Here is an 18,919-nt window from a genome sequence, read left to right on the forward strand (position 1 = left end):
TCTAACACCAGATGATTTCACCCGTCAACAGAGGGTTGAGCGTGTTTGAGGTGTGAATGGGTTAAAACACACTGTCTGAATGTGCAACTTTGCATAATTTCTTTGAAGTATAATACCATGTGTTTCAAAGTTAATGACTTGGCCAGTTAGTAAACCATATCCACTCATTTCTTAGAGTACTTTTTGTGTTTTTTTTTAACTCAAGGAAAAATGAAAGGCAAAACATTTTTTGCTTACATTCTGAAAACAGAATACATTTACAAACAACAAAACAACATGAAAACTAATGCATTATTTTTTTTGTATATTTCCTTTTTAAAAATAATCTAAAAAAAGATAGAATACACCCAAAGATCCCACACAGGGGAGAAGAGAAACAGCAAGAGAACACATGGAAAAGTCAACTTGTATGATCTCAGTTTTTTTTATTCTCAAACACACTTCACCTTGTGTATATACTGTAATAATATTGACTTTATTATCACAAAATTAAAATGTTCATTACCCAAACACAACGAGGGGAAAAAGATGAGCACAGCATTTGCTACAATGTTGCTCCCTTTGCCTTAAATTTCTCCACTGAAAAGAGCAGGTTTAAAATTTTAATTCATCTAAGAAGCATCAAAACCTACTGCAACAATAATCTAAATTCCAGATTTAAATGGCAGTGAAACAACAGGGATGGCTTGAGCAACAAGGCTAAGCTTTCTTTTTGCAAACTAAAAGAAGGCTGTTTTTCACGTCCTGTAAGTGTTATGGTTCGCCTAATTTGTAAAATAACAAGTATGGAGAAGTGAACGATGACTCTGATGATGACAACAATGCTGTGACATCACATTCTTCTAGTACTGCAACTTCCGCATCATCAAAATGAATCCATTGGTAATGGGTGTCTGGAATAAGTGAACAAATTAATGGCTTCTGTTTATCATGACTAGGATCGTCAGCTTCACTGTTGCATTGTTTTCTGCAATCCTGGAAGTTCAGTTGCCTTATGGGGTTCCTGCTGGGTAACAAGCCTCCATGTTGAAAATTCTGTATTTTATTTAGGGACTTACTTAATCCCTTAAAGCTATAGCTGGGTGTGCTGTGACGCCTGCATCTTATGCCACCTGTTAAATCCCCAGTTGGCAAGCTGCCTTCATGATCTTCACTGTTTTCCAGTTTGGAATACTTCCTTGTTCGGTGCAGGAAGTATCGAGTGATCCCAGGAATGCATGTTGTGTTAGCTTTCTCAGCTGATCTTTGTGGTGAGGGAATGTCACTGTCATCTGTTTTATCAGACTCATTCCTGTAGAATGTTTTGCAGTCCACTGGTGTACCATTTGGCACACTTTCTTTGCAATTATTACACTCTCCAGATGATTCTCTGTTGGCATAAACCTTGTTGTCATTTCTGTTCTGACAGTTGTCATGATGATTTGTCTGTCCATTGTTATTGAAATCTACGTCGTTTGGTGTAGCCACCTTTACATATGCCTGATAGTGTCCACTGCATGACGTCATACCACTATGCATCACAATGCCAAACAGATGGTAGGTTGGATTGGAAATAGCACATGTTTTTGAGCACCATTCAGAGATGACCAGTTCCATTGGAGTTGCAAGGTTTGTGTTGATCTTGGACACATACCCAGAAAACCTATGAAATTATAGTAGACAATAGTAATTATAGTTACTTTTCAGTAAGGTGATCCTGGATGTGAGATTACCCAGTTTTTCTCTATCTCATAGTTGACTGATTTATATGAATAATTTCAAAAGGAAATTTTTGACTCTCATTGTAGTAAATGCAAGGTAAACGTAAAGTTCCTGTATTTGAAGGTTGTCAGGTCCTTCAGCTACGAGGCTGGTACCAGTGGAAGCTGAGGGAGTGCCCTACTACCACCTCCCTCGTTAAGGGTGTATGGGTATTTATAGTGCTAGTACGACCAAGAAAACGATTCTTCTGTTTCTTTGGATTTCAAAACTATGTTAACCAAACACTAAGTGACCAAAGTTTTAAGTTCTGATTTTAAAAAGACACCTGTTTATTTTAACTGGAATGTTCTTATCTCTTGGTCTGCTATTACTAACTTTAAAATTTTGAGAGAGCTGGGTCGAGGAGAAAATGACGTCAAAGACTCGCTAGTTTAGGAATGCAATGCGTGTGTACGCGGCTGAATCAATATGCAGCACAGGAGTCTCGGGCTTTCAGATTTTTAAACCCGTGTTTTGCATATAAAATAAGCTAGTGAGTAAATGACGTCACTTTTCCCTAGATCCAACCCTCTGAGGTCTAATTGGTCAGTTTTGAACATGAGTAATGGCGGACCGTGAAATCCAAAAAGCCTTTGGATAAAAATCATTAAAGCTCAAATTTTTGCCGGTCAGGTGTTAAGCGAACACACTGTCAAAATCTGAAGAAAAAAGATGATGCGACCTCTGGGTGTCAAAGACGCACACCAGTCAATTGCGCTACACCTGCTCCTCCTTGGTCGTGAGAGGTTGGCCACCAATGGTGAGAGAGTTTTACGACCAACACAGGACTTGGGTACAAGAAGCTTCATCCTTTACTCTTTGTGAAGAAGTGTGCAGGTTCTTCAACATTCCACAATACATGTACATGTACTTGGAGAAAGTCATGTGAGACATACGTCACCACTTAGCACAACGTTGGTACTTTCTCAGATCTCAGTATTTCAAATTCCAATAAACGGTTTTGGTTCTTGCTGCTAACCAAGTTGAATGCTCACATCCCGTGTTGTGAATAGCCGAGTTGGATTCTCTTTCTTTACTTTTGTTTTTAAGGGCCCACTAACTCAGTCACTGCAAACATGATAAGCACCAGTAAAAAGCCAAACTATTGGTTGAAAGTGTCCTTTTACCTTATTTGTGAAAGGTACAGTTAAAGGGCATCTTGTTGAGACCTGCAAGATAGCAGGCTGATATAAAAGATTTTCAAATACTCACCCTGATAGTGCGTTGGCAGTGAATCTCTTCAGATGAATTGTAAGAACCTTAGGAAGCTTTTCAAAGCTTGTCGAGATCTCGGCTTCTGTGTGAGTGAGACAATTCTCACAGAAGTACTTGTTATCTCCAGTCAAATGTTCTACTGTGGCAAACTGCGACAAGGCCCACAAGAGGCTTTGTGTGTCTTGAGCCTTCTTAGGGGTTGGTGAAAATGTCTTTGGATCATTTACTTTCACCTCCTTTTGAATTGGTACACTGATATCTTGGAAGTTTTCAAATCGTTTTTTAGCATCTTCGCATGTTAGACATTTTGTCTGATGAAGGAGCTGCCCATGAAATAAATCTTTCAAAGGACTGGAGTATGGACTTGCAGTGTCAATTTTCTTTTTTATTTCCTTTTCTGTGTCCTGAAGACTTACAAGTAAACTGCATAGAAATTCCTGAGCATCATGTTGGAGATTGTCCTCAAACATTGGATTTTGTTTCCTGAAAAACATAATTGAATGCTCTAGTGGTTAGAACTTTGGATTTGCATACTTATGCCGAGGATTAAAACTAACTCTGATCACTGATTGGAATTGGTGGGTTCATTTGTATAATATAAGCACTGCTACAGTGTATGATGACTTACAAATTCATTAGTAAAGAAATAAAAAACAGACAGGAAAACAAACCTGAATATTTCCATAAAATCCAAAGGCTTTGCTGCAAGAACTAGGGCATTTTTCTTTGGTATAAGATGCTCACAATTTTCTTTGTTTTCATTGTAGTTCTTTTCAAGGTCTTTCATTTCACTGAAAAGCTTAAATATTAAATCGTTATTATTAGCAAAAATATAAATAAATATTCCATTCAATGTATTAAAGGCTAGGCATTTATTGTCATGTGATTTCAGAACTCTGGAGTGGCTGGGCCAAGAATGAGGGAAAGAGTAATCTGAAAAGACAAAATACCTTACCTGTTTAAGTTCACAAGCAACAGGTCTACCACTACTGCCATTGCCTGCTTCCACTTCCTTTGAAACCTGGAATGAACATTCTGTCAGCGTCATAAAAACGACATTGAGAGATTCTGAGCACTAACTTGTATTCTAGCTCATGATGAAATATGTGAACCCCCTCTACTTCCTCTGACTAGTGTTGATACAAGGCAAGAAAAACGGCAGGTACAAAACGCAGGTCACAGGTCACAGGGCACAGGTCACAGGTCATTATTTAACCTAAACAGAAAGTATCCTAAACATTCATAAAAGCTAACCTTAGGCCTTATTAGTCCTAATTAGGCCTAAAGAAAAGTATCCTAAACATTCATAAACGCTAATTTTAGGCCTAATTAGGCCTAAAGAAAAGTTTTTAGGCCTAAGGTTAGCTTTTATGAATGTTTAGGATACTTCCTGCATAGGGTTAACAATGACCTGTGACCTGTGACCTGCGTTTTGTACCTGCCGCAAGAAAAAAACATGCGGCTCACAGATGATGTCCTACCAATGTACGAAAGAAGTTCAGAATTTTTGAGAAAGCTAACCTTGAGCATTGTGTCTTTTTACCTAAGGTTGGCCTCATTAGTAAATCAAAGGGTCAGGGTTGTTTTTGTTTTGGTACTACGATGACTTCGGACACGAGGCTGTCGCACATTGTACCTACCGGTCACTCGACTATATTAAAGTTCATGGCAGTTTCAACTTGTGTCACAAAACCGTGTTTGTGTTGGAATGATATTGAAATGTACAAAATTAATAGTTCAAGGAGAAGTCATGAGACAGCGTAGCAACAAACATCATTTAAAATGGAAGATCAGGAGATAAATCGAAAGAAATGAAATAGATGAACAAACTTACCCCTTCGATGTCCTTTGCTTCCACGATCTGTGATTTAGGACATTTAGGATAAAGCTCTGCCACACGGGCATCGATGCGATCAACAGAGTCGGTCAATCCAGGGCAATGTCTTAACACTTGCAAAATTGCGTTTGCATAGCAAATATTTCCATGATTTATGAGACCCGCAAATGGCGCCGGTGGTTTCGGTGGCTCGAAGATTTCATCGTCACTGACATTTCGAGTTGCTGGTGAGGTAAAGATCGGGTACAACTTGTCTCTTCTGCTATCACGATCGCAATCGCTAGAGCTCACAGTCTTTTTCCTCCGATGTAAAGAAAATTTCGTTTTTTTACGAGGTGGGCTTTTCGGACTCGACGGTGGGGAATCGAACTCAGAAACGGATGGCATTTTTTGTAGATATTAAAGTTGGCTCTTGACGCGATTAGCATGAAAGAAAAAATTCTCGATGAAAACTAAACCGCGATGTCATTTTCCCGCCATTTTTTGGCAGAATAACTTCGGGCCCAGTCTATCTGAGCGAACTAAAAAGGCGATAGCCTGGGAATTATGTATCTGAAAAAAACCCTTGGAAAAATAACACACCATTTGAATCTGTCCGGTTCTTCAAACGTTCATTGACAGAATTATTTAAATATACAATTCTTTAACTTTCTACACTACTGTCGCAGCTTTTTCTCAATATGAAGTAGTAGTGCCTGCCTGTGTTCGTCCAGAGCAGAGCAGCGGTGTTCCCTTTAAAATTGGCGCGAAAAGTCACCCGGAATAGAGAAAATGGCGACTTCAGTTTCCTTGAAAGTACAGTAGTATACTTTTTCCAGGCTCAGATGAATAGATTTGCTTCAAAATGTTCAGTGCGAAAAGTGTAGATGTAAAAACCACCGAGCTGAAAGCTGAAAGACTTCTTTCTGAACCTTTTCTTCCTGAGGGAGAAGATTTATTTGATAAGAGAATTGAGAGAGCAACTTGCTCGTATTCAAATGAATCCGACCGCTTTGTGTTGAAGGAGAGAAACTTTACTAGACAATATGCACAAATATATGCAGTGCGTATCATGGCAATGAGAAAAAAGCTGGCTGCAGCTGCGAGGAGAAAGTGGGGTTTGTAAATCATTTTTAATCCTGATCTTTGCAGCTATCAATAAGTTGTTTATTATAGACTAAACTTTAATTATGTGCTTAATTTTTGTGTTGTTAAAGCTTAATTGATTAAGTTTGACTTTCATAACCAAATCTATGCCAGTCCAGTATATAGATGTTATTGAACTTAATAAGTGCTAGTTCCATTTTTTTTTGCAAAGTTATTACTTGGTCCATAAACTTCACAATTTGATCTCCTTTCACAAGCAAAAGTCCTCAATCCCAATGAAATTACCATTTCCTTATAGCCCAATGATATTCACTCCACATAGATATTATTTAGTGCTCATAAGAGTTGTGAAGAACAAGAAAATCCAAGAAAAGTTCAGCTGTTTTGCAATCTTTTTATTTGTGGATGATGGTTCACGCCTACTGAGGCATTATGCGAGCCAAAATTTGCTGCTCTGATTGGTTCATCTGAAATTTATTGACTTGCATAATGCCTCAGTAGGTGCGAACCCTCATTCACGGATGAAACGATTGCTAAACTGATGAATTCGAACTTTTCTCAGGTTTTCTTGTTCTTCATGACTCTTACGAGCAAGCACTAAATGATATGTATGTGGAGTGAATATCATTCGACTATATGGAAATGGAAATTTTATTGGGATTGAGGACTTCTGCTTGTGAAAGGAGATCAAATTGTAGAGTGATGTTTGGCTCCGGACGTGATGAGTGTGCAGCCTTTGCTTCGCTTAAGAGGATATAAACAAGTACTGATTTCACTATATTGATAAAACGGCCTTAAAATGGCTTGTGAATCGACACAAAACAGTAGTGAACAACGTATGTGAGGTAGGGAAAGTTAATGCAAGAAAAAGACAAATTTTTTGACTTAAAGTAATTTAACTTTCAGCTCTTTTCACTATTAAACCTCTTATTACATAATGCACCAGTCATTTGAAACGCCCGCACCCTCCCATTCGGGCTTAAGCAGGGCATTCACTTTTTATGCAAGTGAAAGTGAGTGGTGCATTCCCCCGCCCCTATTGTTCAACACATGGTACTCCATTAGTAAAACACCTTATCAGTGCCAAGCGAAACACACTGGTTAAAAGACACTGTTGGCAGCCATGAAATAAATAGATTGATCTTTCAGGAGCCAGCAAATAACTTGCAAAGGCTCCTCAATGCACAATGAGAATGTCAAAATATCTTTTTTGTAGTAGTTTCATTGATACTTCTGGATTAATTGACAATGAAACACAAGGGGCAACTATCACAGTAGTGTCAATCGCACAAATAATAGCAGGAATTGAAATTGTTTCAACTGATTCAGCTCATTCATATTTGATTATTGCATACAATGTGATCCGCCTCACTATAAAAGTTAATTGATTCGACTGATCAAAGGGTGAAAAACCCTAACACAATAGGCCACTTTGGAACATACCATAATACTCTTTGTTTGTCCCCCCACATTTTGAGTAAGCATTGTTTTTGTTTTCTCTTGGACCATTGTTAGTCCCAAGAGAAACAGGAAAAAATGCTTATGAAAAATTTGGGGGGACAAACAAAGAGTATTAAGGTATTTTTCGAAGTGGCCTATTCACGTGCGCTAATCGTCGATCAGTCATCATAAAATCAAAGGAGAAAATTAGTCCTGTCCAGAAGCACGTTCCACGATAACGAATAAAGAATATTTGCAAGACAGTGATGCCAAATACTGACCATTATTTAGAGTAATGGCTAATACGCTTTGCAAAATGTGAAAAAATTAACCGGAATCCATGATCGAGTTTGTCAAGAAAGCGACAATAATGTGTGCAAAATTTCTGGGGGGGCGCGGGGGTTCTGCCATATATGGGCTATATAGGTATGTGCCGCTGTGAAGGGTATGGTTTTCAAGCAGTTTACTCTAGCATAGGGTATATAAATCAGAGCGTTTGAGTCTAGAATAGAGTATCATTTTCACGAAACTGACCAGTTGGTTGAAGATTTTATCTAGACTAAAGAAACCATGACTTGCTACTCAAAAATATAAAAAAGTGAAATCGGCAAGTTTAAATTTTCACGACTCAGCCTCAACAGCGTTGATAGATGACCATCATAAAACGCTAGTGAATATTATTAACTGTCAAAAATCTGAATTCAGATGGAAATCGGTGGTATTAATACTGGTTAAAATTAAACAATTTATTGTCTTGATAATGCATACGTACGTGCTCGGCATTACTGGACAAGTATAAATAAATCCTTTTTTAAGAAAGAAGTGATTGTGGTATATTGTTTTGTTTTTGCTTTGCTTTAGACTGTACTAGTGACCTCAGTTTCTGGAAAACAGCTACTCTAGGATAGGAGTGATTTGGAGAGTTTACTCTAGTATAGGGTAGCAAAATCCAGCTGAAACTAGCTCTGGTATAGGCTAAGCGGCACATCCCCACCCAGAAATTCCTAAAAGTACCCCCCCCCCCCCCCCTTCCGGGGGCAAAATTATTATGAGGCGCGAAAATGAAGACCGCTGACCAAGGAGTGAAAGGAAAGGAAAGGAACTTTATTTAAGTGTCTAGTCGTTCTAGCGCTGAAGCACTAATTGGGTACACTGTAAATTGAAATTAACAATTAACACAAATCAAGTCAAATGTTGGTTTTTGAGGAGAGGGGAAACCGGAGTACCTGGGGAAAACGTCTCGGTGCAGAGAAGTGAATCAACAAATTCAACCCACATATGACGCCGAGTCGCCGAGTCTGGGAATCGAAGCCGGGCCACATTGGTGGGAGGCGAGTGGGCGGGGGTTTCAAATGACTGGTGCATAATAGTTATGCATTGCAAAATCGTATGGCGAGCTTAGGCGCCTGTGATTATATTGGCTCACTTGCACAGGGTTCTATTCCTTGAGTCTTGCCTCTTTGCCTACTTCTGGTAATGGTTCTGGAAAGTAAAATTCATTCTGGAACTTCAAGATGACTAATTAAAAGATTTCTCGGATATTCCTTTTTATGTCAGAGAAAATGGAAACAGAAAATGGGAACAATTTGGCAATCTATATAAAATTATGCTGTTTTGTGACCGGCCCATCTAAGCGTTCCATATTGCAAAATTCGGACCGCTCAGAGAACCAATCAGAATTCTTCTGTTCATCTTGGATCAGGTTGCCTTTATAATAATGATATTTCTTTTCCATTAAGCGATGGTTGAATCTTTGCAGGTGTGAAATTTGAGTTAAAGAAGCAACTTGCAGAAGTGAAAGGAGATGAAAAATGTGTTGTGATAGGGACGTTGTTCAAAAAAATGGAACTAAAACCTAATATACTAAAGGAAATCAGTGAAGAGGTAGGTATAGGCTGTTAGGGCACAGCTATCAGGATGCAATGAACTAACTGTTATTGAAACCTGGCTGATGTTGGGCAGGTATAAAACACAGGTCACAGACCTGTCATTGTTTTACCAATACAGAAACAACGCTAACCATTTACCAATGGTAACATTACGCCTAAAAGCTTTGTTTAAGCCTAATTAGGCCAAAGGTTAGCTCTAATGAATGTTTAGGATTCTTTCTTTATTAGTAAACGATGACCTGTGACCTTTTGTTTTGTACCTGCCGGGTGATGGTTGGCTTGCAAACAACTGAGGACAACTTAAAAATCAGAGTCTTTCGCAGAGTTCAAAGCTTTGACTTCTGTGACCCCAGTCAGATGCTTTACCCACTGAGCTACAAGAACATCTGAGGAGTGAAGCTCTTTATCTCCAATATATGTCCAGAAATAGCGGTAATTACATAGATGCTCTGCGATTTGGTAAGCGTCAGAAAGTGTCTCCTTGCTCTTCTTCCCAATTTCAACGTCACTTGCATCTGGGAATACAAACAATTAACCTCTCAGAGTCCTCTTTACTCCAGTCCTAAAGTAGATTTACCCTCACCAAAATAATAATATAAACCTTAGCTTGCACTTACCTTTTTGCTAGAAATAGGTAGCAAATGCTTAGACTTTAAAAGGGACACTTGATATTGGATATTGAAATTGGGCATGCATGATCTACATGTACATTGTAATTACCTGCATTTTGTGGAGAAAAATTATGTGGTTTATCTTGGTTCTGACTTTTCAGTTGTCCTCTTAACCCATTGCCAAGCTACTATGTGCATTACACTGTTAACATCAATAGTTCAGTATAATTATATAGTTCTCTCTAGTCTTCTCAAATAAGAGTGATAGACCTTGGACCCGGTCACACAACACTTGTTTGTTAACTCTGTGGAACAGTAAAGGATAAATTTGTACACTGTTCATTATTAAGGACGGTGCCTACTATTGTTATTACGCATACGTTCTGCGCATGTCAAGATACTCGGATTTCCTATAGGTGGTGCTTTTCAGACTACAATTTGCGAAATACCGCACTAAAAATTAACGGATTCCACAGACCTTAATGTTCCCCCTTCAAACGTTGATAGTTGTTTGAATGATGTACGTGTGGACGTACATGCAGTTACCGGTATTGCTGTTAGCTGTACAGTGTAGTAGTAACCCTGCCTACTTGGCAAAGGTAATACATGTAAGTAACCAGAAAAAAACCCGATTGATTAATTTGTTTTTAACCTTGCTTTACCAATAGCATAACTTGATGCCGCAACCACTGAGGGAAAAATATGCAGATGATGGTGATGAACTTGTCATAGAAGATGAATCAGAAAGAGTGACCATTACTGGCAATGTTCCAGTTGGGAAAATTGTAACAGGTATCTTGATAAAAGATGATTCACTGACCAGTGTGTCACAAATATAGTATTATTTTATTTATTAAGGCAAGAGGCCAACTGCAGTCAAAGGCAGTGTATGAAGGCTCCTTTCTCAATAGCTTCTCCCATGATTACAGCAGGGGTGGGACTACCCTGCCAATCCCATTGCATGCACAACTTGTTCCCAGTAATACTGGCACTCATGGAAAGCTTGTGGACTTTTTGAAGTGCACATGCTGGGATTCAAACCTGGAGCAATGGGATGCAGTGTGTGAGTGATATCCACTGCAGTGCACTATCAGTCATAATGCTTTACCCAGCCACAGCTTCTGTAAGTGCCTCATTTTCCCCTCACTTTTTACAATTCAACATTTTTAGTTGATCTGATTAAATATATCTATGTTCAAAGAATTCCATGACTCTGAACTATTAGTTTGGATTTTTGTCATACTGTTAAGTATTGTTGCATTGCTTTAGATTGTATTAGTATCATTGTTTATTGAATCTGTATTTTGTATTGTTTAGATTGTGCTCTAGCACTCAATTGACACTTTAAATCAAAGGTGACATTATTAATTATTAAACAAATTGCAGGAAGTGTTGTAGCTCTGTGTGGGCATACAACTGATAAAGGCAAATTCCATGTTGACGAATATTGCTTCAGTGGTCTCCCATATCAAACAGCACCCAACCTGGATCAGTGTCTAACCCAGGGTGAGGACAGGTAAGCTAGTTCTTACAGTTTTCTCATTGTTGCATTTTTCTTCTCTGATAAGCAAGGAAAATGTGGGAATGGAATAATTACCACAGACAGGACGGAAAATGCAGGGAACTTGGTCAAAGGGGCCAAGTGCAAGAAAAGCTTTAAATTCTAATGCACATTGTTTGTTAGCCACTATGCAGTGTTGTCACTTAGCATTGGCAGCTGGTGAAATAATCAATTTCTGGAATAGAATGGACTTCCTGCAAAATAAGGCCAGAGATCACTGATAAAGGCAAAAGTGCTTTTGCACTGAGGTCTCTAACATACATTCCCCCAGCATCAGCAGACACCAGAAGGCACAGTACAAGTCCCTGCCTTTACAAAGCTTCCCATTGACCATCCAGTTGAAAGGATTTTTCAAGGGTCAGAAATTGTGCTTAGCTGCATCCTGAAACTATCAAGAACAAAAATTTGACAAAGTAATGTGACATATTTGGCTTTCATAAATGTATTGTCGGTTTCCCTAGGCAAGCAAATGCAAACATAGGATGGAGCAAACAAAGCAGGATTGCTTCTGATAAAATTGGAATAAAAACTCCTTTATGTCGGTTCCGTCATTGGTCAAGAAACATCGACCGAAATGTGTGCAATTTGGTTGTTTTCCAAAAGCAACATGGAAAAGTCTGCGAGCTGCTAGACAAAGAAAAATGAAAGTTTTGCTAGCAGGGTAAAGAGAGCCAAATGGTCCAACTCCCTAACACTCCTCTTAAACCTCCTTTCTCCCTTTCCATGACAGGCTATTTCGAGTTTGACGTTCATAGCAACAATAATTTATCAGGCTTACAAAAAAGACCTGATATCATCGTGTACAGTAACTCCTAGTTTTGCCTTTGATGTTTAGGTATGTAGCACTTATTTCTGGTCTTGGATTTGGAAATGAAAGTCAGGATTTGCTCAGTCTGCAAATGTTCTCTGATCTGGTGACGGGGGAACTTGGCAGTGTTCAGGCAAGTTCCGTGTACTGCAGTGCAGATATATCAGTAAATAGTATGTGCTTATTAACTGTGTAGGAGGGCCAAGTAGGAAAATATTTGCCTGAAGCTCATGGCAAATAGGCTGCGTGCAGCAAGGTCTATGGGGCATGTTCACAAGCCCAATATTTTCCCACTTTGCCCAAGTGACCTGACTCAGGACTCAGGCTGTTATTTTATGGCCTCCTCGATAGGTGGATGGTGCAGAATAGACTGAAGGTGAATGGTGATAAAACTATCGCCCCAGGCCTCCTATTGAGTCTTTAGAAATTGCTGCTCATAACATCTTATTTTCTACAAAAACACGTAATATAGGTGTTGCCCTAGATGAGGATTTGTCTCTTGAACACCATGTTGCTTCTATTTGTAAATCCTGCTTTTCATTTTAGGAACATTCGCAAAATCAGGAAACATATCAGCGTTAAGGCCTTTGGGACACTTATCCATGCAATCATTTCAATTCTTTTGAATTTTGCATTTGAAAGCGAGCCAATAAGGGCCAATTTGCATGGAAACAAAAGAATACTAAAATGGTGGCCATTTTGAAATAAGGTGTATGATCTGATCATGTTCTTCTATATCATTCTATATTCAAAGGCTTAAAATTAACCTGGCTTTTCAAACAAAGCATATCCTGATCCTGTCTAGTTATTGCTATTGAGTCGGTGCTTGATTTTATGATATGTGATATAATTCCTACTTTCTGAAAAACTCAGTTGGACACAGAGGAGCCATCCTATGGAACAATGTATGCACCTATTACACAGGAAATAATTTCAAGACATTCTTCCGCATTGTTAAGAAAGGCACTTATGTCAAAGATATCAATTTTAATGCCCAGTCAGTTCAGTCACTCCCTAGATTTTATAATGATTTTAAATGTTTTTGAGTCTCTTCTGCAGACCGTTTATTATTTTTTAGTTATATGCATGCGTCAATTCTTAAACAGCTCTACATTGTATTTTAATTATCTTATTTAGCATTGGGACATACATATTTAATTACCCCACAATCTATTAATCATAATATTGTTATTGATTAATTATTTGACTCTACCCCTAGTTATAGATAAATGTTTTAAATATTTACTTTTATTCTTGTACATAATTTAACTCATTGACACCCGGGGGTTGCCCATGGACAAGTCAAATCGTCTGGCATTAGACAAAGTCTGGCTGGTTCAGGCCGGTTTGGGTGTCAAAGGGTTAATAATCTACATGTAGTTTTTAATTTATTGTCACTGTAAAGTGGTTTAAATTGAACCTTGGAATTTTTGCTATACAAAATAAGGTATAATTACAAAATAATTATAATTAATAATAATAATAATAATAATAATAATAATAATAATAATAATAATTATTATTATTATTATTATTATTATTATTATTATTATAAGCACTCAAAATGGAAAGTGTAGTTTCCATGAAAAAAGCAATTTCTAGTGTAACTTTACCCTATAAATTATGTCTTTCTAATTTTTTGTCTGGTTGTAAATTAATAAAGATTGTTAGATGCAAAGAAATCTTCTGAAATCATTATGTGTTTTTCTAACAGTGATTTTTCTGGCCCCAATTGTGCTAAGATGCCCTCATGTAGATTTTCCTCAACTAAGTTTTTGTGCAGGGCCTTTAAGGGTCATAATCATAGGGATTTGCTCTGTTAACTTAGAACTTAATTAATTTTGTGGTTACGACCAGTTACCTTTTCCAGTTTCTATATTACAAATTTGTTATTAATTTGCTAAGTTCTGGCTGTCCCAGTGGCAGGATTCCTTGTGAACAATGATTGTAGTGAATATGAGCTCATCTACGTTTTTTTTCTGAGAAGGTTTTGTTGGTTTTTGTTGTTTAGGACCAGGAATCCTGTTCAAGGATAATTCGTGTGATCATTGCTGGTAATGCTTTGAGTCAGTGTACCCAGACCAAGGACAGTGAAACAAAGGTAGTTTTCAACAACTCCCAAAATTAAATTGCCCACATTTATGAATCAAACTACATTGTATTGAGAAACTAACAATTAAGAACTTGATGACATTAAAATGTTTAATAAGTATGTTTGAGGGAACTCTATTGGGACTGCTTGTCTGCTTAGGTCAAAATGAGCATTTTGCATTTCTGTTCAGAACTTATCGTTTTGGATTGTTTCTGTAAATATATAAATTTTGGTGTGCTTCAGATCTTGTTCAGTTAGTACTGGCAATTTGTCTGCAGAAGCTGTTATTTGATGTTGAAAGGTACAGTTTTTGTAGTTGATTAGAACTGTTTCTGTATCAATAGGCAAAATATCTAACTAGAAATGCAGTGGCTGGCAGTGTGGAAGCAATCAAGAGTCTGGATGACTTTATCCTGCAACTTTCTGTAAGTGATGCAAAGCTCTATATTTTATAGGTGGTACTGGTAGGTATGTGCCTCAGGAAGCAACTCTGCATTTCCAATTAATGTCTCTGTTCTTTATGTTTGTGTGCTAACTACTAGTAATGAGCAAACATGGACTCCAGTTGGCGTTAATGGGGGAGCACTGCCTTGCGTTAGGTTAGCCTGTGTGACTTCCCACGATTGTGTGACAAAGGAACCTCACTTATCTCCCCAGAACTACAAGCTGAATGCAAAACAGCACGTGCTGGATCGGACAAAATTGTCACAATCCATTAACTACATTTTACTTGCGTGACAGTAAAATTGTCTTTAATCAAGTATTCTCTTTTGTATTATGATGATGAAAACAGTGAACGAATTAAATTTTTCTGTTTTCCAGAGCTTTATTTCAGTATTCAACCTATTTGTTTATTTTTCCGACAGACTTGTGTTCCAGTAGACATAATGCCAGGCGAGTTTGATCCTGCAAATCACTCAATTCCCCAACAACCTCTTCATCGATGTATGTTTCCACAAGCTGCAGCTTACTCTACTTTTCAAAGTGTCACTAATCCATACGAGGCTATTTTTGGAGGAGTAAGGTAATTTACAAATTAGATACATGTACATTGTATCTTTAGGAAGTATTGATCTCATGTACATTTCTACCATTATGGTAACACTCACCGAATTACTAAAATCCGGACATTACTAAACAACGAAACGGCGAAACGAAGCACGAAAACACCATGTATGACTCCACCATACATTGAATACTAACCGACAAAGATTGGATTTGAAATTAAACATCGTTTTAGGCCTAATTAGGCCTAAAAAGTTATTGCTCCTAATCTTGGTATTATTAGATCTGAATCCTAATCTTAATCTCAATGAATTAGGAGCAATAACGTTTTAGGCCTATTTAGGCCTACGACAACATAATTATGATCTCAAATCCAACCTTTGTCAGTTAGTATAATTCAATGTATGGTGGGGTCGTACATGGTGTTTTGGTGCTTCGTTTCAACGTTTCACTGTTTCGTTGTTTTGGTGTTTAGTAATGCCCCTAAAATCCTGTCTAAACATTGGTAAGTTTGAGCTCTGATCAAACCACATAATTTATTTTCTTTGGCTACAAAAACTCTTTCTGAGTCAATTTAATTGTTTACGTATCATGACTGAGATAACACATCATAATCTTGTTTTTTTAATACTATTTTTGCTTGCAGAATTCTTGGAACGTCAGGACAAAATGTTCATGACATTTACAGAGTCTCAAGCTTTGAAGATCACCTGGAGATTTTAGAGCATACCATGAACTGGAGTCACATTGCACCCACAGCTCCTGATACTCTCGGTAAAACCACTGCATTGTTTGGTATACATACATGCACACTTTGCCTACAATATTACTTTGCGCACAGGGTTAGTTCTCTTTTGCGTTTGATAGTTAAAAGTATATACTGCACAAATGAAAACAATCAGGAGTGGCTAGTAATGTTGGGTTTCCATCTTTCGCTGGTCATGAGAAAGTCTTTTTGGAGTTTGTACAATTAATGGAGGGACATCATTAGTTTTTGACTGTACAGCCCATTGACACCTCAAATGCCCCAGGGGTCAATGGGTTATGTAGAAGAGGTAATAATAATAATAATAATAATAATAATAATAATTATGATTATGATTATTATTATTATTATTGTTATTATTATTATTATTATTATTATTATTATTTATCTTACTCGTGCAATTTAGTGGCTTGGTAATATAATTATTGTTACAAAGACTACGTATTTACATGACTTAGTGGCATGACACATGATTAGCGTATATTTGCTCATAGACATTTGAATAATTTGTAATTTCTTAAGCACTTTAAAATGGGTACTTTTTTGTTAAGTTGGGATATTGTTGTATTCATTTTAGAGTTTTATCTGAGGTTTTGTTCTGCTCTATGGGAAGATTAAATCTCTCGTTTGTTGTGGCTGTATTTACTGTTTTTACCTTAGGGGATGACCTAAGCTACTGCAGTTCCATTTCCCTTTCTATCAATAACACTTTAAAAAGCAGGCTCTGGGAGCAGAGTACAGAAAACCAAAAAACTAAGCCATATATGAAGCTGAATGTAGGCATTTAACCCTGGACACATTGGTACCTGTAGGAGGCAGCTGTCCTTACCACTATTCCAAACCTGGTTGTTTGTGGCATCTTTCTAAAACTGATTGTAGTTTTGGATTAGTGTTTTGGATACCCCTGGGAAGTGCTGCAGAGTCCAAATACATTTGACCAAAAAGAGAAAATAATTAACAAGATTATTTTTTTCACTTGGGCAGCAACCGTGTACTATATTTTTTTTTTAGATTGTTACCCTTACTATATCAAGGACCCATTTATCTTGGAGAAATGTCCTCATGTTTACTTTGTTGGCAATCAGCCCACATACAAGAGCAAAGTCATTCATGGTAAGCTAGCTCAGTTCATGAGGCTTTAACTGAAGGGTCAGAGAGAGTTAAACAAGATTAACTGTACAAAAGCACACTCTAAATTATTTAGAGCTAGTGTGCTTTTGTACAGTTAGTAACTCTCTACACCACATCAGGAGAGCTAAAAATTACTAATATTATTGTGATCAGTTTTCATGGTTAAGTCTGTGTTGCAACTTGTTTTGAAAGAAGTGATTTTAATCTTGTCATGTGAATTTTGATTGACAATTTTGATACAAATCTGCTGAAACCAAAATATTCCTTTAATAATATAATTGACACACAAAAAAACCTTTTTTTCAGGAGAAACTGGCCAGAAAATATTGTTGGTGACAGTTCCTGCTTTCTCCAGTTCAAAGACCTGTGTGTTGTTAAATCTTGGTACACTCAAGTGTCATTCAGTGAACTTTTCTGCTTCTCTATTGACTCAGCAAGACGATGTTTAAAGTGAACAAGAGATAGAATTATAAATAAGATAGCAAACAGGAGCATAGAGACTATTTAACCCTTTCAGCCCCGATAGTGCCAAATGGCACTTATAGATTTTACTCTGTCTAACGCCAGACGATTGTACTCGTCAATGGGGAACCCCTCGGGGCTTAAAGGGTTAAGCTAACAGCATCCAAAAACTATGTCCCCGTTTAACCCTTTCAGCCCCGATAGTGCCAAATGGCACTTATAGATTTTACTCTGTCTAACGCCAGACGATTGTACTCGTCAATGGGGAACCCCTCGGGGCTTAAAGGGTTAAAATGTGTTTCATTTTGTGTTACATTAAGTCATTCACTTGATTGTAACATTCTTTAGATAGCCCTTTCATCATTCACAGAAACCACTTTGATGAAAAGTGATTGGGGTCTTACAGTACTTAAACTATTAGGCCTAATATTTATGCCAGGATATTCAAAAGATCATTTTCGATAGCTATTCTTTGCAATATTTTAACTTATGAATTCAGGTTCATTAAACACCTAAAGAAACAAATTAATTAAAGAGAGTGATCGATTTCATGTTACTTTACATTCAGGATCACTAATTTCATTAATTCAGTCTTGTTAATGTATGTAGACTATCTAATCAGAACCTGAGAGATGTTTTTCATAACATCTGATTGAGCAATAGTATTGACAAAGACAAAGGATGAAAAATCAAGGAAACTTGCAGAAACAAACAGTAAAGAATGAGAATTCCTCTATATCATTTCAACATTCTGAAATTAAAGATACAAAGGAGCATTTGAGCAGATCTGATCATATTTTGGGCACAACACAGCTTCCCATACAACATAAAATTATTATTGCAACAACAGAACAAAGAAAATAACCTACTGGTAATTGGAAACAAATGAAAACAATCTTATGTTCCCTAAAGGTTAGAGCCTTACTACATGGTAAACAGAAATAGCACATCGAAGTGACAAATTGTTACATAGAAACTGCAAAATGTGATGAAAAACAGAAGAAAGCATTTGATGAGAAGTGACCTTAATAAAAATAATGTCATTGAATCACCAGATTAAGGAGTGAAATCAGTTAAACTTTGCATGACAGAGACCAACAATTATTCTTCAATTTTATGTTACTTGGAGTTGCCATAATATTATTATTTTGCAAATAAATGGTGGCCCTGTGGTCCAATGGTTGCATGCAGCTGTGTCAGGGGTTAATCCCACTTTCACCACTTGCTGGAATTGTTTGAGATTCCAGCTTCATCTCTGTCACACTTTGTAAATAGC

At 37.4% G+C, this 18,919-nt stretch overlaps 2 protein-coding genes across 2 annotated transcripts; one reads left to right on the forward strand and one right to left on the reverse strand.

The window, feature by feature from the left end:
• Positions 1–419: 419 nt before the first annotated feature.
• LOC138044380 (ubiquitin carboxyl-terminal hydrolase 1-like) lies at positions 420–5,277 on the reverse strand. The gene is made up of 5 exons (XM_068890901.1): positions 4,790–5,277; positions 3,911–3,976; positions 3,627–3,754; positions 2,953–3,438; positions 420–1,642 (listed from the first exon to the last, which is right to left on the reverse strand). The coding sequence occupies exons 1-5, from the start codon at positions 5,177–5,179 to the stop codon at positions 754–756; spliced, it is 1,959 nt and encodes a 652-aa protein (XP_068747002.1). The 5' UTR covers positions 5,180–5,277; the 3' UTR covers positions 420–753.
• Positions 5,278–5,564: 287 nt separating this feature from the next.
• On the forward strand, positions 5,565–18,694 carry LOC138045039 (DNA polymerase delta subunit 2-like). Its single transcript, XM_068891391.1, has 11 exons — positions 5,565–5,889; positions 9,078–9,202; positions 10,487–10,610; positions 11,205–11,334; positions 12,215–12,320; positions 14,199–14,288; positions 14,624–14,704; positions 15,146–15,303; positions 15,931–16,058; positions 17,062–17,163; positions 17,488–18,694. Exons 1-11 carry the CDS (start codon positions 5,637–5,639, stop codon positions 17,628–17,630), a joined length of 1,440 nt encoding a protein of 479 aa, XP_068747492.1. The 5' UTR covers positions 5,565–5,636; the 3' UTR covers positions 17,631–18,694.
• The last annotated feature ends 225 nt before the right edge of the window (positions 18,695–18,919 follow it).

This window comes from Montipora capricornis, chromosome 4 (genome assembly GCF_036669925.1).
Source record: "Montipora capricornis isolate CH-2021 chromosome 4, ASM3666992v2, whole genome shotgun sequence".
Taxonomy (NCBI): domain Eukaryota; kingdom Metazoa; phylum Cnidaria; class Anthozoa; order Scleractinia; family Acroporidae; genus Montipora; species Montipora capricornis.

Bases quoted from the DNA above. Each gene is read 5' to 3' on its own strand.
- LOC138044380 (XM_068890901.1), bottom strand. From the start codon at position 5,179: ATGCCATCCGTTTCTGAGTTCGATTCCCCACCGTCGAGTCCGAAAAGC. The intron at 3,977-4,789 runs GTAAGTTTGTTC...TGTTCATTCCAG, and splicing joins AAGCAAAGGACATCGAAGGG to GTTTCAAAGGAAGTGGAAGC. The intron at 3,439-3,626 runs GTTTGTTTTCCT...TATGTTTTTCAG, and splicing joins GATTTTATGGAAATATTCAG to GAAACAAAATCCAATGTTTG.
- LOC138045039 (XM_068891391.1), top strand. From the start codon at position 5,637: ATGTTCAGTGCGAAAAGTGTAGATGTAAAAACCACCGAGCTGAAAGCT. The intron at 12,321-14,198 runs GCAAGTTCCGTG...TTTGTTGTTTAG, and splicing joins GGGAACTTGGCAGTGTTCAG to GACCAGGAATCCTGTTCAAG. The intron at 16,059-17,061 runs GTAAAACCACTG...TTTTTTTTTTAG, and splicing joins CACAGCTCCTGATACTCTCG to ATTGTTACCCTTACTATATC.